The sequence below is a fragment of the Papio anubis genome, chromosome 3 (assembly GCF_008728515.1).
Source record: "Papio anubis isolate 15944 chromosome 3, Panubis1.0, whole genome shotgun sequence".
In the NCBI taxonomy this organism is placed as follows: Eukaryota; Metazoa; Chordata; class Mammalia; order Primates; family Cercopithecidae; genus Papio; species Papio anubis.
Genome location: NC_044978.1, coordinates 50,945,356 through 50,967,130, shown reverse-complemented (window position 1 = coordinate 50,967,130; position 21,775 = coordinate 50,945,356). Strand labels below are relative to the sequence as shown.

Here is a 21,775-nt window from a genome sequence, read left to right as displayed (position 1 = left end):
GCACTGTGTAACTTTTTGAACAATGACAGATTGCATAGTCACCACAAAAGTCACGTCATAAGGCAAAATTCATTACAGTTGCACAAGCACTGTGGTTTTTTAAAACAAATGTACACAGTAGCAATTATTATTACTATATATGCCATTTTGGGCAGGAGAGAAGCCTTTTAAAATTCAGTTATTCCTGGGGATTCTATCATCTTCATAGTCCAAACTTTGGACATTTATGTCCCTCAAAATACAATCCTTACTCTAATATATTAATTTGTGGAATCAGCCGTCATGTTATAGATAATTGGTAAAGGCAATATTCTTATGTTATTATAAAAGTTCAATAGCAATTGTTGTGTTTGAAAGATTGCTACTTCCATAAATTCAAAGCTATTCTTGGAGAAGAAAACATTGTAAGAAAGATCATGGGAAAATTTCTTAACATTATAAATGTAATCACACAAACAGGAATTTCGCCCACCTTTGTCTCTCATTAGATACAACACTTAAGGAACTGTCCTATACCACCTACTTATGATAGCAGCTCAGAAGCTATTTCATAGAGTAATGGTAGATAATTTGAAAGATTTCTCAAAAGGAAATTACACCTAAAGTGTAGTCAATTGAGATCATGGAAACTTACTCTGCATTCGATATATTTTAATACACATTGGTATTTTCACTAATCTAAATTAATTATCATCTTTCTATTAGGTCACAGATTTAGGAAGATTTTATTGTCTAGGTGGAGGAAGACCGTAAAAGGTGTTGTATCTTCAGCGGATGATTCATTTCACCAGCTGCCAGGAAGTTGCATGTTGCAGCACACCTGGACACATGCATCCATGACTGATTAGGAAACACAATTATCTTGGCACATCACAAAGGAGATGGAATCATAATTATTCTCCCTTGTAACTAAAGGTATTTTGGAGCTGTATCTACCTAAAAAATAATGCAAATTACACATCTGGGCTAGGTCCACATAATTTTACCATCTGCACTTGATATTCACCTATAAATATTTCTGGAAGCATTCTCTGTGTTTAAAACAACTTCAGTAAAGTTTCAAGATACAAAAATCAATGTATGAAAATCAATAGCATATCTATACGCTGATAATATTCAAGCTGAGGGCCAAATCAAGAATGCAATCCCATTTACAACAGCCACACAAGCAACAACAAAAAATACCTAGAACTACATCTAACCAAGGAGGTGAAAGATCTCTGCAAGGAGAACTACAAAACATTGTTGAAAGAAAATGTAGATGATACAAACAAATGAAAAAATATTTCATGCTTGTGGATTAAAAGACTCAATCTCATTAAAATGGCAGTACTGCCCAAAGCAATACACAAGTTCAATGCTATTCCTATCAAACTACCAACATCATTGTTCACATAGTTAGATAAAACTATTCTAAAAGTCATATGAAACCAAAAAAGAGCCTAAATAGGCAAAGCAACCCCAAACAAAAAGAACAAAGTCAGAGGCATCACATGACTTGACTTCAGACCATACTATAGGGTTACAGTAACCCAAACAGAATGATACAGGTACAAAAAAGGACAGATAGACTAATGGAACAGGTTAAAGAACCCAGAAATAAAGTCACACACCTACAACCATCTGATCTTCAACAAAGTCAACAACAATAAGCAACAGTGAAAGGACTCCCTATTCAATAAATGGTATGCTTGGATAACCAGCCAGCCTTATGCAGAAGGATGAAACTGGACCCCTATCTTTTATCATATACAAAACTTAACTCGAGATGAATTAAATATTTCAATGTAAGACCTCAAACTCTAAAAACCCAAGAAGAAAACCTAGGAAGTACGACTGTGGACATTGGCCTTGGGAAAGAATTTATGACTAAGTTCTCAGAAGCAATTGCAACAAAAACAAAAATTGACAAATGGGACCTAATTAAACTAAAAAGCTTCTGCACAGGAAAAGAAACTATCAACAGAGTAAACAGACAACCTACAGAATTAAATAAATTACTCACAAACTATGCATCTGACAAAAGTTTAATATCTAAAATCTATAAAGAACTTAAACAATCCAACAAGCAAAAACCAAGTAATCCTATTAAAAAGTGGATGAAGGACATGAAGAGACACTTCTCAAAGGAAGACATACAAGTGGCCAACAAACATATGAAAAAATGTTCAACATCACTAATCATCAGAAAAATGCAAATCAAAACCACAATGAGATAGCATCTCACATCAGTCAGAAGGGCTATTATTAGAAAGTCAAAAAATAACAGATGCTGGCAAGGCTGTGGAGAAAACGGAATGCTTATACACTGTTGGTGGGAATGTAAATTAGTTCAGCCTCTGTGGAAAGAAGTTGGGTGATTTTCCAAAGAACTTATAACAGAACTACTATTTGACCCAGCGATTCCATTACTGGGTATATATCCAAAGGAAAATAAGTAATTCTATGGAAAAGACGCATGCGCTCATACGTTTATTGCAGTACTATTTACAATAGCAAAGACATGGAATCAACTTAAGTGCCCATCAAAAGTGGGTTGGATAAAGAAAATGTGGTACATATACATGTACTATGCAGCCATAAAAAAGAATGATATCATGTCCTTTACAGCAACATGGATGCAGCTGGTGGCCATTATCCCATGCAAATTAACAGAGAAACAGAAAACCAAATACTGCATGTTCTCACTTATAATTGGGAGCTAAAAATTGGGCACTCATGAACACATAGACAGGAACAATAAATACTGGGGACTACTAGAGTAGGGAGGGCAAGACGGGGGCAAAAGCTGAAAAACTACCTATTGGGTACTATGCCCCCTACCCAATAGTAACAGGATAATTCATACCCCAAACCTCAGCATCATGCAATATATCCATGTAACAAATAAAAAAAGACTTTTATTTTAAATTCAGGGGCTTCACATGTACTCCCTGAATCTAAAATTCACTGTTGGTGGGAATGTAAATTAGTACAGACAATATGGAGAACAATATGGAGGCTCTCAAACCACTAAAAATAGAACTTCCATATGATCCAGCAATCCCACTGCTGGGTATATATCCAGAAGAAGGGAAATCAGTATACTGAAGAGATATCTGCACTCTCATGTTTATTGCAGCACTATTCAAAATAGTGCTGCAATATAAATACATAATATAAATACATAAATATATATACTATATATAAATACCACATTTATATATGTGTGTATATATAGTATATATGTATATATACCACATTTATATATGGTATATATAATAGTATACATAATAATATAATAGTATATATACCATATATAAATGTGGTATATATACATATATAATAGTATATATATTAAATAATGTGGTATATACACTCTATATATGCCATATATAATACTATATATACTATACATATACTATATATACTATATATACCATATATAATACTATATATACCATACATATACTATATATACTATATATACCATATATAATACTATGTATGCTATACATATACTATATATTGTATATATACCACATTTATATATATGGTGTATATATGGTATATATGGTATATATATACCACATTTATATGTAATATATGGTATGTACATACACATTTATATATATTATATATACCATATATACACACATATATATACACGCTAGAATACTATTCATCCAATAAAAGAATGAAATCATCAGTTATTTGAAGCCACATTTATTAACCTGGAGGACATTATATTAAACAAAGTAAGCCATGCACAGAAAGACAAATATTGTATGTTTTCACTCATATGTGAACTAAAGAAAATTGACCCTATGAAGGTAGAGAGTAAAATGATGGTTACCTATGTTAGAAAGTATAAGGAGAAAGTAATGAAGTTGGTTATCGAAAACAAAAATACAGTTAGATAAAATACGTTCTAATGTTCAGTGGCACAGTAAAGTGACCATAGTTATCAAAAACATAGTATATTTTAAATTAGCTAAAAGAGAAAATTTGGAATATTCTCAATACAAAACAAGATACATGTTTGAGGTGATGAGTATTCCAATTATCCTGATGTGATCATTACACATCGTATGCATGCATCAAGATAGCATAGATATCCCATAAAGATATTTTATGGATCAAGAATGCATAATAGAGATAAAAAATGCATATGAGGTTTGGCACTAAAAGTTTAGAGCAAGCTTCAAAATGGTGTAATTTTTCACATTTCTTTCAAAAGCTCTGAAGAAAAATAATTGCTTGGAATATTGAATTCTAGAAAACACTATTCTAGAAAACACTATAATAAGTTACCTTGTTCTAATAAAGTATATAACAATAACGGTAGTAATGACAACCAAACAATTATATAGAAATTTAAAAATGACAGTTACTAATCTAAGCACTTTATGCATATTAATCATCAATACAACCCAGTGAAGTATGTGCTATTATTATTTCCATTTTTGAGATAAGAGAATTTCTTTGCAACAGAAAAAAAAAAAAAAAAAAAAAAACACTGAATCAATACATCACCATCACTGTTCCTTAGTATCTGTGTGCACTAAATCATGAACCTTATCAGTGGTGTGCAACTAAAGCCCTTCATTTAAAGAAGAGAAGGAGACAATCCTTAATTGGAACACTAGTCTACTGGAATACACCAGAAATTTGGGTTGAGGTAATAATGGCGTAAGTAGCTTAAAGATATGCTTAATATTCACAATAGTATTACTGTACATGTGTCAAACAAAAATCATGCTTAAACTGTTAAATAATATTAAAGATAATATGAATTATATCTACACCACTGAGGTATCATACAATAAATATTATGTTATAGGTCTTGTCTGCAACCCTACAATTTGCCATTTGCTTATAAAAAATATTCTTATGTTAAATTCTAGTAATTGATGTCTTTAAAATCTCTTTAGACTTAACAGACATTGTTACAAACCATAATAATTTATTCCCATAAAAGAAATTCAATAAATATTTTATATTATATCCAGTAAGAACTGTCTTTTCTCTATGCTGCTGCTTATATACAAGCTATTCTCAAAAACTAAAAAGACAGGCCAACCTATTTATCTCTGTAATCAATGGGTTTACAGTCATAAGGTAGTTTGCCATTTCCAAGTAATGCTTAGAAAGAACTAGCTCTTGGGAAATATGTGTTCTCGACCTACAATTCCAGTTATAAATATGACAATACTGGCATAAATTGGTCATATTTCTTAATAAAATAGACTTTCACATGTTTAAATTACATATTGATTTGCATAGCAGTTGAATCAGATACCAATTGCTGGCTTGTGTGTTCTAAACTCTGACATTCCTGGTACTTGGCCAGATCTAATCAGTTTACCATTTCCCAAGACTCCAGGTTCCAGAATTTCTTAGTCTATCTTAGTGTGAATTGTCAATCCTTAGGCATATTCTTTGATGTCCAGGCTATTTCATACTGATGCACCTTTGGACTTGTTCTTTTTCCTAGAAATCAGTGTGTGTTTGTGTTTGTGTGTGTTTCTCCTCTCTGTCTCTCTCTTTCTCTCTCTCCCCACTGCCCGCCCCATACCCCTCTTCTCTCTCACTTATATTTATATAAGGAACACCTACTCATCATTTGAGACACTATTATAAACAACATCTCTCTAGATACACTTAAGTATTTCCTTCTTTCCTTTATTCCAAATTAGATAAATAATCTATTTTGGTACCAATCACACTGTTACATTTATTTGTTTGCACATTTGACTCATTGACTAGTCAACAAAATACTTCAAGACAAGTCTTATGCATCATGAAAGCTGTTCCCAGCACAGTGACTGGAACATGGCAGATGTTCAATAAAGTAAAATTAATTAAATAACTTTATAATTTAGTCTACATTTTATCCTATACTATAGTTCCTAAATTTTCCCTCTTTTGCCCATGAATTATTTTTCCCTGTAGAACATCCAATGTTTATGAACATATTATAAGAATAATTCATTTTTCTCTAAGTTAGTTCATTTTGAAAATATTACATAAATCACCATCAAATCATCCACTTATCAAGTTGTTACCTGGAAAGAAAGAGTAAAACTTATCCAGCTCCCCAAATTTGTAAGTTCCTATAACATTCTGCAGGTATTTCTAGGTTTTTGTAAGTAATCATCCAGTAATTACATAACTCACTTTAATTCTATAGTTATGAAAAAAGATTACATGAATTGTTAGAAATAATTAACTTTTTGAGTTCAAGCTATCCTGTGGGTAATTGAGAGTCCATATTAAGTTACATGTATGTGTTTATATGGGATAGGCTACTTAAAATATAACTTTATTCTTTCCTATGTTCAGGTTAAAAGACAACTTAGTATTGAAAGTAGACTATATAATTAAGCTATTTGTATATAATTATAATGTATAATTATGTATATAATTTATGATAAAGTCAAATAAATCTTATCTAAGAATTATAGTGATGATGATGATGATAAGATTCACTAGCCCACACTGAATTCCTTCTTCAAGTCTGCTTTTCAAACTATGTAATCTTAAATTTTATTCTTCATAAAAATTTCAGGGTACATCTGGCTACTTACTTTTCAGGGTTTTCCACTTCTTCAGTAACAAAGTTGAGGTAAAACCTAAAAATAGATAAATAAATTATAAACTATTAATATATTTTACCATTTTCCAAAGTCTCAAATTTTAAATATTTAACATTGAACCCAGAATTATGAAAACTATAACAATACTTATAGTAAGATGAAAATATCTAACAACTAAATACTCCCATAAAACATTTCTCTATTTAGCCATATTTATGGAGTTTTTATCACGTGTCAGAAATAGGCAAGTGGTAAGGCCATAGTCTCAAGGAGCTCATAGTTCATAGAATCTCCCACAGAATAGTGTGATACAGTGCAGATCCAATACTGGAGCAAGCATGTGGGAGCCAGAGGGCAGGTCTAGCCCAACCTGGTAGGTCAAAGGAGGTTTTCTAGAGGAGGCATCACCCAACTTGAACCTTTAAGAATTGCTTTATCTTACCCTGGTTAGGTGGTGTGAGGCCATTCCAGACTGAGAATAGCACACGAGCACAAAAGTGTGGCAGAGGGGTTAGGCACAGGAAAATGAGCACCTGTTTAGTATTCTGCAGTACGAGTGTGACAGAGGGATTACTATAGAAAGAGCCAAACATATGAAGGCAAAGACTTTTCTACCTTTTCGCTGTATATGCTTAGAAAATTTTTGCAAAATAAAAAAATCACATATTCAATATAATCTTCTGTTATCTTATTACTATTAAAAGTAACCTTTTACATAGGTATGCAGGAGCACAGATTCATAGGTACAAATTCTCTAAAATCTAAAATCAAGTGGCTGGAATATTAGTCCATCAGCTCTTAACATACTTTAAGTATCTCTCCAGCTAAAACAAAGATGAAGAAACCTGTAGTCAGGCCTCTGAGCCCAAGCCAAGCCATCGTATCCCCTGTGTCTTGCACATATACGCCCAGATGGCTTGAAGTAACTGAAGAATCACAAAAGAAGTGAAAATGCCCTGCCCTGCCTTAACTGATGACATTCCACCACAAAAGAAGTGAAAATGGCCGGTCCTTGCCTTAAGTGATGACATTACCTTGTGAAAGTCCTTTTCCTGGCTCATCCTGGCTCAAAAAGCTCCCACACTGAGCACCTTGTGACCCCCGCTCCTGCCCTCCAGAGAACAATCCCCCTTTGACTGTAATTTTCCTTTACCTACCCAAATCCTATAAAACGGCCCCACCCCATCTCCCTTCGCTGACTCTCTTTTCGGACTCAGCCCGCCTGTACCCAGGTGATTGAAAGCTTTATTGCTCACACAAAGCCTGTTTGGTGGTCTCTTCACACAGAGGCGCATGACACCTGTCTTGCTCCATCTTTATAAAACCATCTAAATTCACAAGTAGTCAGTTGATGTTCAAGGTTAAAGTGTCTACAATTTTAAGGACTGTTTTAAGTAGAAACAATTGAGGAGCTGACAGAACTGTAACAATAACGGTGATCTAAAAAGTCAGCAGCCAAAGATTTTTTTAATGACTAGAAAATAAGTTTCTATAAATAGAGATTATAGTTACACCATGAAAGCAAGTGACAATCAGCACTTAGATCTGGAATATGCACTCTAAGAGGGGTTTGATGTGTTTGCTATAAGCCTGAGGCAATGGGAAGTAGCGGAAGAGAAAAGAAAAAAAAACATAAGCACAACAAAAACCAAACACCACCACCAATGAAAAATCACAACACCAAGAAATATTTCTAGGCTTCTCATGTCAAAAATAGCCAGTTCCTTCCTAATAGTTGTTTTAGAAAGTAGTCTTTTCCAACAATGTTAAAGCAAGAAAGAAAATATTTATGAAAAATAGAACAAAATTTCAAATGTCTGCCATACCTCCAGGGAGTGGAGAAAAGGAAAGGACTTGGAGCAGGGTGGTGGGCAGGAAAGAGAAAGCTTCTTGTTTTAGTCCAAACATGCACACATCCTGTGGGAAATCCACCTTTACGTTCTAGTCTCCAGGAATGAGTCCATGATATTCTCTTTGGTTTACAACACTTCAAGGCCTCTAGAGAATGCTCATAAGATCTGTTCCATCTTTTCCATGATGGTGCATAAAAGATACTGCAATGCTAGCAAAGCATTCCAATACCCAACTATGTGAATTATTTTTAAAAGAAGCTGCTTCTTTAGATTAGATTTGACACAATAGTACAAAATAATCCTAGTAAGTGCTTTAGAAAGACTAAATCCATTGAGGATAGGATTTAAAAGGAAGAGAAAAAGACACTGAAAACGATTTTCTATCACACAATTGAAAAAAAAGAAAACCCTACCAAGCAATGTTTAGCTTTGGATCAGGATATGGGACTGAGTTCCCCAGGGCCACATGGGGGACTGGCAGATGTATTTCTCTGAATGCAGACCTTGGCAATGTTATTAACATTGTTCTGACCCAACTGTGTGACCTGAGTTAATGATTTCTTTTCCCCTACTCAAGTTTCTGTGAAGTAGCTTTATCATCCTAGAAAGCTTCTGCATTCCTCAGAGACAAAAGCCTCCTCTATTCATATCCCCACCCTGGGCTTGGTGGTATCTTTTTGCGTGCTAGCAGAGCAAGCTCTCCAGGACAACAATGCTTTTGCTGCTTTTACTTACAGGCTAACAGGCTGGGCGGTAAGCTCTGATGACAATAGCTGTTTTGCTTCTGACTTATTCATTTTCAATGCCCTCACCTTTTTTAGGGGGGCGTCAAATATTGTCACAGCAGCAGCATAGGGAGTGGAGAATCATTTATAGTTCCCCACTGATAATTCTACAACCCAGTCTTGTAATTATATGGAGAAAGGTCAGAAAGGCAGGGATCACATCTGGCAAGTGAATAAATGCCCCTCTCTTTGGAATTATTTTAGGCTCCATTTTGTTTCATTTACATCCAGATAATAACTTTTCCTCTAGAACTCCACACCAACAGACTATATTTTTTCTAAACACAGCTTCCTTTTTCTAAGACTGATGACCATAGATTAACAGCCAGATTACTTCTGCGTCTTCACAAAGCAGCATTCAGGTAGCACAACAACCTGTTATAGAAACACAGTTACTTATCTGTCCCCTACATAAGCCACTTGTATCAGATAACATTCCATTTTAAATCCTGGACTTATTTTCCAATACTGTGATTGAACCCTCAAGGAAATAAAGAAATCAATGGTTTCTTGGTCTTTCATATAGGGAGTAGACACGAGGATTATATGGGTAAAAGTATTAAAAAAGGTTCATGTAAACCCCTTTTACCTTGTAATCAGAGTAACATTTTGGGGTCAGCATCAATAAAGTTAAATATTAATATGATAATTCAAAATGAAAAGGGTCTTCATCCATGGAGAAATTCATCGGCCCTCAAAAGCCTACATAAGCGGAGAAATTTTGCTCTACATAAAGCAAGTGACCTGAATTTTTAGTTCTGGCTATTAGAAAAGTAAGGAGGGCAAAAGAATATTTTAAGATTGCATGGGAACAGATCTATGGTACTCGCAGGCAAAAGAAATTTCATTCAACAGAATTAATCAAATCTCCCTTGTGACTATCTTCACATTCCACACTCGTGATTGCATCTTGCCCAGCTCCCAACACTTGGCTGTAGCTGAAAGCTTTCTCTACCTCCCTGCTTTGCTCTGGTGTCTCCCAGTGACCCTCCCAATAGCTTGGCTTCAGCCCCAGGGCACAGAGCTCTGATCCAGGCTGAATAGCCATAGAACAGTTGATTCTGCTTTAACCCTGTGATCACGCTCAGTTCTTTTGATGTCTAGCACCACATTGTGCTTGGGACAAAAGCAAAAAGACTTCAAAAATATTGAGTGATTCTAAACTAATGCTTACATATAATGGGTATAAAAATATTCTGGGAATATACAAATATTTTACACTGATCTCCTTAGAGCTATAATCTTCTAACAATCTTCAAAAGTATTTTGCCTCACAGGCCATGTTAAGATTTTAAGTTCCCATACTCCCTAATTATCCTCTAATACTATATTTTCATAATTCAATGAGATTAATAGGGTAAACACTCCATTCATGTTGAAATATATCTATGTTCCGTGCATTGGCTAGAAGGTAAGATCTTAAAAACTAAAGAAACAAAAGAAATTATATTTGTGTTGGAAATGCATTCATATAATTTTTGAGCTAGTGTAGTTTCCTAATATTACATCATTCTCACAGCTAAAGCTGTATAACAATGAGATTTATAGACAATTTAAAAATAAATATTGCCATGATTTACCCCAAAACAATGAAATTTAATCTTACTATAATGATTTTGATAATTAAATAATACCATGTAGGTTTTCTTGCAACCATCATCTAAACTAAATCTTACAAGGTCAATAAAATTTACTGAAGAAAAAGTCCCACTCTTATCCATGATTACTGGTTTTCAAGTATCTGAACAAACAAGGTACAAGTACAAAGTTTTAATGCCTTAACTAGAAAAGTAGGTATCACAGGTGGACATACATCAAAGGAAATATATCTGTGGCATCATGATTTTAATCATCTTTATTTTTTAAATTTTCAGATGTTGGGGAAATTTTAAGGGACATGTAAGGTCCTTTTAAATGTAGACTGTCTAGCAGAGTTGACTGCATTATCTTGGTTTCTCTTTCTCTGCCTTTAGATGACCATTACCTTCTGGGAATGTCATACTTATTTCTACATCTGAGTTACTTCTCTCATGAGAAGCTGGAAAAAAAAAATCAATTAATCACTATTTGGAAATACCCTTGGAGCTTTAGCTGAAAGGCCTTTTGACAAGCGAAGTATTATTCTCTAGTACCTTACGGCACTATTATGTCCTTACTGGTACATACTTGTAAGTAATTTTTATTGGATCTTAAGACCCAGCATTTGTTTGTTTTTTATGACATCAGGCTAAATCTAGCAGCCTTGACTGGAAACCTGTTATGTTTGTAGTTGTCATGTGCAAAGTAATTGGCCTGGTGGAGGGGACAATACCTTATTACTATTATGTGGATTATGCCTATTCACATTTGCCTGGCACCTTGGTTGGCACTTAATATGAGTGCATAATGGGATTAATGAACTACATAAACCACCAGATCTGGAGCTATCGACTTACCAGCCAGCATATGCGTACATTCCATAATAAAAAGCCAGTGGCAACCGCGTAATACTTGAATCTCTTCCTGAAAAGGCGTCTTTAAAGTTCTGTGTTTGACCTGTAATTAGAATAGACTGATTTTAGGATTTTTCGAAGAATTGGTTCTTATTCATTCTTAACCAGAAACATGGGGGTGTGGAGAACCATACTGTTTTAAGTCTAGATTTCTTACTCTCTGTTGATTACCATCTTTATCAATACTGTACCCATTCTACAGAAGGGGTTCCAAAAGTATATTGATCATTAACACTATTTCACATTTCTCTTTTAATAAATGTATAACAAAGATGAAAATATCATTGAAAAACAATCCTCTGTTTGAGGATGCCTCTGTTGTGACCATAAAAGAAGACTAAAGGGTTTTCTGTAAATTATAATCTTTATGAATACAATAGAATTCTTAAAAATGAAGATAATGTTTTGCTTGGCAAAAAAATGTGCAGAAGTATCCAAGGTTCTACCCTTAATAAGGAGATGGAAATAAATCCCAGGACTCCTTTCCTACACAATTTACCTTTCTGCTTTCTGTTTACCCCACGTTGTCCATTAGAGGCCTACCATCTAGAACAGAAGTTGGAAAACCCTGGACCATGTCTGCCAACCCAAACTGCAAGCCTTTTTTTTTTCTTTTTTTCTTTTTCTTTTTTTATTATACTTTAAGTTCTAGGGTACATGTTCACAATGTGCAGGTTTGTTACATATGTATACATGTGCCATGTTGGTGTGCTGCACCCATCAACTCGTCAGCACCCATCAACTCGTCATTTACATCAAGTATAACTCCCAATGCCATCCTTCCCCGCTTCCCCTTCCTTTTTTTTTTTTTTTTTTGAGATGGAGTCTCACTCTGTGGCCCAGGCTGGAATGCAGTGGCACAATCTCGGCTCACTGCAACCTCCACCTCTCGGGTTCAAACGATTCTCCAGCCTCAGCCTCCTGAGTAGCTGGGATTATGGGCGTGCGCCACCATGCCCAACTAATTTTTGTATTTTTAGTAGAGATGGGGTTTCACCATGTTGGTCAGGCTTGTCTAGAACTCCTGACCTACGGATCTGCCCACCTCAGCCTCCCAAAGTGCTAGGTTTACAGGCGTGAGTCACCGCGTCCAGCCACAAGCCTTTCTTGTAGATAAAGCTTTCTTTATCTATAAGTTAAAAATGCCTATTCATGAAGTACTGCCCATTCATGAAGTATTGCCTATGGCTGATTTCAGCCTATAATAGCAGAGTTGAGACCATACAGCTTGAAAAATTGAAAATATTTACTATCTTTTCCTTTACAGAGAAAGTGCACTCACCCTATGACCCTGTCCTAGAGAATGACATGTTTTTTTCCTAGAAATATTGAAAAAATATTATAAAGAATTCTAAAATAGGCCGGGCGCGGTGGCTCAAGCCTGTAATCCCAGCACTTTGGGAGGCCGAGACGGGTGGATCACGAGGTCAGGAGATCGAGACCATCCTGGCTAACACGGTGAAACCCTGTCTCTACTAAAAAATACAAAAAACTAGCCGGGCGAGGTGGCAGGCGCCTGTAGTCCCAGCTACTCGGGAGGCTGAGGCAGGAGAATGGCGTGAACCCGGGAGGCGGAGCTTGTAGTGAGCTGAGATCCGGCCACTGCACTCCAGCCTGGGCGACAGAGCGAGACTCCGTCACAAAAAAAAAAAAAAAAAAAAAAAAAGAATTCTAAAATAAATAGGTTTCAATAAATTTTGCAGCAACATGTGAATTGAACACTTTTATTCATCACTTTTTTCTCTATTTTGTGAATCACAATGGAACTTTTTCTTTTATATCTTTTGAATAGTTTTAAAAGTCAGAAATTCAGATTCACTTTAGTCAGTCAATATTCAAGCTTAAGCGGAAAAAATGTTTCTACTACCCAAAGAAAATATCAAATGAGATTATCCAAATAGGAAGTGAGACTTTGTTTTAAAATAAAACTTCATGTAAATAAACATAAGGGGGACAGGAGATGGATGATGTGTATGAGGCACTCTCTCTTCCAAGTCAAATCTCAGTTTTTCCTGCATTCATTGCCCAGCCACAACATATATATAAATATAATATGTGTGAGTATGAAGACCAAAAGTGGAGAATGTTGAGTTACATACTAAACATTTTTTCCGTCAAAGTAAATGATTCCCAAACATAGCTCACTTTTTAAATGATACGATACATTCAGAAATGCCCATTTTACTAAGACATCGTTGTGTCCTTCCAGAAGAAAAATATAAGTAGTGTAATTAAGAGAAAAGCATCTGTTGAATATTCTTTTACCATAATCTGTGGTCTCTTTGGCATAAAGGCACAATATTTCTAACAGTACAGCACCAAATAATCAATAAGAAAAGCCAAATTCTATAAAGACTGGGTCACAAGCACAGATCTTCAAAAGTGCCATTTTGAGAATATTACAAAAGAGAGGTATTTTGATTCTAGAATTCAGGAATATTTTGGCTATATAACAGAGGTCTCATGAAGATTAAAGTCAATATTCAAAGGAAAGTTCAACAAACCCTCATAAGTGAATACATTACATACAACTACTTTCAGGATATGATTAGAATAGAAATAAAAGCACAATCTGTATTAACAAAGTCTCTTACTAGAGTTTCAGATTAATGTGAAAAATGTGCGATCATGTGAGAGATAAAGAAAATCACAATTTTATAGTAATCGAGCAAATATACCTGCTAACAATGGTCTCTAAATGTTAACATTTACATTAAATGTGGTAATATTCTCAGGGAATTTCTCTGTTGAGTGAGATCTCTGAATAAGCCTGTCACATTAAGCACTGATATCATAATTATTGATTAAAATATCTCTGTATGGTAGCCACCAAAAAAACCTCAAGATATATCATGACCTCTGCTCTCAAGGAGTTTGTAATACAGTAACATTTGAGCAACCAAACTCTTCCTCATATACGTATATAAATACCCAGTAAAAAAGGAATATAGTCTATAATGCTACCTATAGTGTCTTACATTACACCAAAAAGAAAAAGAAAGAAAATATATCTTAGTTTCAAGGGATAGCATATAATCTTTTGGAATCTAAACTAGTATTAAAGAACAGCCAATGACCCAGAGATTCTGCACTTTTCAAATACTGAAGAAACTCCTTACAGAAGACTGAAGAGTTAGCTCAGAAAAATAAAGCACTAACAAAACAGATTATTGTGCCTACATTCCTAATGAATAAGATAGAAGTGAGCAGGCTAGCTCTGTGGAGGCCAAGGTGTATTAGAAGAGCAAGCTCCTGTCTTCTCTTCAGAGCAAGCTCTAACGGTCAAAATCTACATTGTGTTTATTCTGCATTGGCTGCGGTTGCCGGATTTCATAAAAGCATTTCCGCCAGCAGAGCTCTAAAATCTCACGTTAGGCTTATTAAATGGGCAACAACAGCTCCCTTTCCCAGCTGCAGAGTAGCTGATCTTTCAGTGTTTGTCATTGTTTAATGCTTCTACCAACAGTGATGATTTTACCAAAAGTTGGCATTTCCTTTTGCCTGGTGCAATTCTTCTGCAACATCATTAAATTTCTCTATAAATTCCCTTTCTTGGAACAGACAATATCAATGTAAACATTAAATACTTAACATGCCCAAGTTATGTCATTCCTTTACAATCTCTTCTCACTTTCTTATTTCCTGCTATATTCCTGTTGCTAATTAAATAACACATGTGAATCTCTGTCCTCCAACAATTTCCACTGAATTCAAGCAACTGCACGTGCCTTCTTTCCTAAAACAACTAAAACTCTAAATATCACCTCTCAACTTCTTTTTTTAAATTAAATGTTAAACTCTATAAAGCGAGTAATCACAGAAATGCAAATTTTATATTAAAAATAATGTAACAATAAAAATTAAGTTTTTACAACTATTTTAGTGTGATATAATTTTGGTGTTTAGGAATGCTGTTCCGATATTGACTCCTCTTTTGAGGATACCATTCTCAATTTAAAAGGAATAATAACCAGAAAGTCAAAGAATTATTGATCATCTTTTATTATTTTCCAGATACCTTTTTCTCTTTGATTTTTATTACTATTATTAGACAATTTTAAAGTAAAAAAAAAAAAGACATATTTATCTGTAATTAAAACTAAATGGCAGTTTTTTTTTTCCACTTTGAGTTTTCACTTCAAACCATTACACCTAGAAAATTCACTGATGCCTTATTTTGTTGCTTGGCCCAGTCTTAATCCTCTTTCTGCCATTCAACTGTAAAAACCAACTCACTCACAATGTAGCAGCCGTTCAAATCAATTAGATGACAATATAGACTTTAAGTTCCACAAGCAGAGACTAATTAAGGATTCTGCTAGTACAAGCAAAAGTTAGTGTTAAAAAAGACCAAAAGCAGATAAGTATTTTAAAAAGCATTTACTTCAGTCCATACCTTTAATTAGCTGCATAACTCCAGGGACTATAATTATCAGAATTGCTGTGAGCTTGCAAAAGGTTAAGAAAATCTGGATCCGGGCGCTCCAGCTGACACTCATGCTATTTAGGACCATCACTACAGCTGCAAACAAATAGATGAAGTTACAAAAGGTGAATCCTCAACGGCACAAAGACATTTTAGGTCCTTGTTACTCAAAGGGCAATCTATGAGGCAGCAGTGTTGACATTGCTGTTTTAGGAATGCAGAATCCCAGGCCCTTCCCCAGACCTAACGAATACAAATCTACATTTCAACAGGTTCCCCAGCTGGTTTCTATACACATTAAAGTTTGAGAAATGTGGATAAAACCTCTGGACAATAGGAATTCTTCTCTTGTTCTTTGTATGTAAGAGTGGGCATATATTGTAGTACTCTGACAATCCTATAAAAATGTCTTCTAACCAAACCCTCATCCAATCAGATGGCTGAATTTGACTCTCTAGCTTGATGTGGCAACTCTTTTCTGTCTCCATGACGGTATGCCTGCCACTGTGGATCACACTCAAGAAAGGGCAAGACATGTAGAAGTTGGTTCAGATCTTATTTTTCATTCTCAGGACTAGCCTCAGGCAGCACTTTTCTTTAGGTTTTCTTCTTTCTAATTAGCATGTCAAGGGGAGACTTTCAACCTACTGTACAAGAATCGTTTTTCAAGATATATTTTAGGGCTTGAGCACAATATTCTAAGTGATGAGTGCAAAAGACTAACCAGTCTAGGATGCACATTAGGTTCAAGCCAGCAGAATTTTTCATTCTTACTGATGCTATCCACAATTTCCCAAGCAGCAATAACTATTCACTTTCGACACCTTGTGGACCATGAAAACCTCAAGGATAGAGCAAGGGTTATTCATGGCTGTATTGCTAGTATCCAGCTCCATGCCTGGCCTGGGTAGCTTAATACATTTTTGTTGAATGAATGAACTGGGTCCTCAGTCAGAAAATCTAAGGCACAAGGGGAATGGTGATGCTCTAAGACCTTTCTCCCCTACTCTGCTGGGATGACTGAGGTTATTCTAGACAGTGGATTTCAACTTTATACTCTTTCCACAACCTTATGCTCAGTTTTAACAACCCAAAACATTACTTTATTCCTGACATTTACAGTTATTAACTATAACCTTTATATTTATAAAGGTATATTCTCCCTAAACAGATATTAAAAATGTAAAGATATTTCTCAAAGAAACAAAACTCCTACAGAATTCTTATTATTCAAATTGCAATTGGAAGTTTTCTTATGTATAGTAATGAGTCCGCCTCACAGTTTTCATTGCCTAATATAGTTACTAGCTCACTTCAGAATTTAACAATCAATGCAAATGTTAGCAACACATCTTTAATGGCAAAAAAATGGAAATAGCCTAAACCTCCTAAAGGAAGGCTAATTAAGGTATATCATTTTAATAGTTTATATGTAGCCACTTAAAATTATGAGGCAGTTAAATATTTATTATAAGAAAGGATATTCATGACATATTACTGATCAATACAGCAAGTTAGAGAGATGGATGGAAAGAGGAAGGAAGGAGGAAAGGAAGGAAGGGAGGAAGAGAGGGAGGGAGGGAGGGAGGGAGTAATAGAAAGATCTGGAAACATATTTACCAAAACATCAACAGCAGGTGCTTATAGGAATACTAAATAATTTTCAGTTTTTTAAATTTATTTTTAGGAATAGTTTAATAAATTTTATAATGAATATATACCTTTTTGGTGACTATAGTTTCAAATACTGAATTGTATATTTGAAATATACTTAAATATTCTCACCACAAAACAAAACAAAAAAAGAGGGGTAACTAAATGATATGATAGATGTGTTAACTCACTTGATTGTGATAATCATTTCACAATATATATATAAATAAAATCATTACATTGTACACCTTAAAATTACAATTTTATTTGTCATATGTACCTCAATAAAGCTGAAAATTTTAAAAAGTAAATGAAGCAATAAAATACATTTTGTTTTTGGAAAAAACTCCAAGATGGGAAAAATAAGGGACCAGAAGATCCCATACCAAGTGAAATAGGGGGTTACTAATGAAGAAATATTTCAAAGGAGTAATTATGAGAATGACCAAAAAGGCCAAACCCCTGAATAAGCTACAGGGGCATCTAAGGGGGCATATTTCATCTGTGCTGGAAGTTGAAAACATGAAGGGATAGACAGGTCTGTCGTCAATCACAAAGTGCATTATTTTATCAGAGGAATCACAAAAATAAAATTATTTATGTCTCCCCAACATAAGGCACTTATATATGGAAAATGTTAGTGTAACTCTGCTCCCCACTCCATCATCCAGTGGTTCCTTTCCTTTTCTATGCAAATGACTGTGCGATGAGTCATTATACGATAATGACTATTGTTTTAATTAAGGAGATTCAACGTTGGTGTAAAAGTGAAAAAACTGTCTCATGTGGCCACCAGCAACAAAAGGGCAGTGTTTTCTTTCAAATAGGGCTCCTAAAACCCAAAGCAGTCTGTATTTATGAAAGTTCTTTCCGCAGTAGAAAAGAACTGTTATATAGAGAGAAAGAGAGAAAAAGAAAGGAGAGGAAAGGAGAAAGATAAAAAGAAAAAGAGTCAGGCAAGGAGGAAGGAAGGAGAGAGAGTGAGACATTCTTATTTTTGGAACAACTAGCCATCTATATGTTTGAAAATAAGAAAGAGGTTTGGTTACTTTCATAAAGAGTATAAGTACCTAATGCCTATTGAAATATTAAAAAAAAAAAAAAAAAACCCTGGGTATTTGGGATTTTAAAAAATACTTTGTAAAGTTTTCTTAGGCAAATGGAAGACATAATTCAACAGATACTATGAATTGATCATCTCATCCTGCTTTCCTCTCAGATAGCTTAACAAAAATTCTCATTAAGATGCTAGTACACTGCTGGTGGGAATGTAAATTACTATAGCCACTATAGAAAACAGTATGGAAGTGCCTTAAACAACTAAAAATAAATCTGTCATATGATCCAGCAATCCCATTGTTGGGTACTTGATTGTGGTGATAGTTTCACAAGGGGATACATACATCACACTTTATCAAACTGTACATTTAAAGCATGTATGGCTTATTGTATGTCAATTATACCTCAATAAAATTTTTAAGAAAAAAAAAGATGAATTTTTTTCAAAGAGTTCTCAAAGCCCTGCTTTATCTGAGCATCCAGACATTGTACTCATTATTTGGTACACCAAATTCCAGCTGAGATGCACCTGTACTACCCTGAAGGCACAGCTTAACAAGTAACAAGGCAGCCAGTGAGAGGCACAGTGAAGCTTCTCCAGTGGCTATAACTGCTGTTTCATCATGTGTCTTTACAGTGAAATTTATGTCTATATATGTTGCTTATCCAACAATATCGAAAAGGGATTTGGGATTCACTAAACGCAAGAGCTTTCTGAGTTTCTGAAACAAATAATATGTAGTTTTAAAAAATACTACCTGCCCAAACTGCAATAATGAAAGAAATCTGAGCCAGTTCTCTGGTCCTAGTTTTACTTCCTTTGAATAACAATTTGCTAATTTCACACATGAGGAAATAATTATATCAGTTTGGGCATTTTTTGTGTGCTCGCCTTAAATTTTACCAGAATAAAAATACAGGGACATATAGTTTTTATTTACTTATTTATGATGCAGTTTCCTAAGAACTGAAATGTGGCAATGGAAGCTATATCTATAAATCCTGGAGATAAGAAATACATATTTGAAGGAAGCTATATTTGAAGAGGATGTTTAGGGGAATGTTAAGGACTAAAGCTGTGATTTAAGGACTGGCAAGTAGTTCTCTCTGCACTGTGTAATTCAAGTCTATCTTTGGGTTTTGAAGAGTGAGATTACAGAGTCTGGATATATTGGGTTTTCTCCCAGGTTCAGGTTCTTCTTGGCTTCTGAATTCTGAGTACTTTGTGCTAAACTGATAAAATATATGGATACTGTGTAAGTATGTTACACGTTGAGATAAAGCGGGTTGTTTCACTGCTGTTTTGTAATGGCTGCCTGGATTCCTTTTATCTTTTTATTAGCATTCGTCTCCTGGATGCATTAATTTTAGAGAAGATATGTAGCAACAAACACTTTAAAAAGCAGAGTGACAGTTTATATCTAGGATCTCACTATTGGGAATAAAAATGTTAAGCAATATATAAATATGAACTATTATTTCATGGCAGACATTCTACAAACACTTTACATGAATAATGTTATTTAATCCTCATATCTCTATGACATAGTCATTTTATCGACCTTATTTTTCAGATGAGCAGCTGAGACTCAAGATATTATTTAACTTGCTTATGTTTGCTTAGGTAGTAACAGTGAAGGTGAGTCTGGAGCCCAGGTAATCTAACTCTGGAGCCCACACTTTTAATTAGTTCCCAGGTAACAATGAGGAAGTAGTTCAAAAGACATACATGATTCCATTAGTGTACCTAGTTCTTTTAAACTCACGATGGCTCTTTCTCTCTGCAAAATTTCATATTTATGTTAGCTGGGATTTCAGGACCCTTTGTTTCCACATTTTACTTGTCATCCTCCGAAAGTATATGATAGTTGTTCTGCAGTACTTTAATATTTTAATACTATGTATATTTACCTAAGAATTGGTGGTGCTGGTAATTTACTTATGGTAGAAAAGAAGTAGGTATAGCCAGACTTCAAAGATGTAAACAGAGCCACTTCATATGCTATATTTGAAGTGTTAACACAGAAATAGTCCTAGATTTTCTTTTATGTAATTTAATGGTGCCAGGAAAATATAGATTTCAAAAAGAATATAAAGTAATACATTTGTAGAACTGGCTAACTTTTTTCACAATACAATCAAAAATGTTATTTTTGTTTGTTCCTCCCAATTACTTTCAAAAGTTTGAGAATTAGAATGGGGCTCTTAACTCATCTTTATTTTGTATAGATAAAATAAATTAGCAAGGAAATTGGCATTCAACAATTGATGGTGTTAGGGATGGATCTGGGACTAGATCTCATATCTTAAGGAGAATATTTTTATCATAATATTCTGATATTCAAGTGTATCATTATAAAGGGTTCAATTTCAGGAAAACAGAACAGATAAATATTTTAAATATTGAGCACACTTCAATGCTTACTGAATCTATAAAAGCAGTGAAAATTCATGAACTTCTACAGAAGGTAAAGAAAGTAATTACAGGTCGGGTGCGGTGGCTCACGCCTGGAATCCTAGCACTTTGCGAGGCCAAGGCGGGCAGATCATGAGGTCGGGAGATTGAGACCATTCTGGCTAACATGGTGAAACTCCGTCTCTACTAAAAATGCAAAAAAATTAGCCGGGCGTGGTGGCGGGCGCCTGTGGTCCCAGCTACTCAGGAGGCTGAGGCAGGAGAATGGCGTGAACCCGGGAGGAAGAGCTTGCAGTGAGCCAAGATCATGACACTACACTCCAACCTGGGCGACAAAGGGGGACTCTGTCTCAAAGAAAAAAAAAAGAAAGAAAGAAAGAAAGAAAGTAATTACAATATTGGGCTATAAGAGAGCAGCCAAATGTGAATCTATAAGATTTTCCATATAAACTTCCATGCACTTGACATGTTTACTGGAATGGATAAAATTTGTATAAGCAAAAGCTTTTTTAT

The 21,775-nt window shown here is 34.8% G+C and overlaps 1 protein-coding gene across 4 annotated transcripts in view; it reads right to left on the bottom strand.

The window, feature by feature from the left end:
- Positions 1–21,775, bottom strand: part of SLC7A11 (solute carrier family 7 member 11) — a 230,745-nt gene that overhangs the window by 38,721 nt on the left and 170,249 nt on the right. For all 4 annotated transcript variants that reach the window (XM_031664264.1, XM_031664266.1, XM_031664265.1 and 1 more), the window contains 3 exons: positions 16,105–16,230; positions 11,652–11,751; positions 6,570–6,614 (listed from right to left, as the gene is read on the bottom strand). In XM_031664264.1, coding sequence (XP_031520124.1) covers positions 6,570–6,614; positions 11,652–11,751; positions 16,105–16,230 — 271 coding nt within the window. The remainder of the gene's footprint in view (positions 1–6,569; positions 6,615–11,651; positions 11,752–16,104; positions 16,231–21,775) is intronic.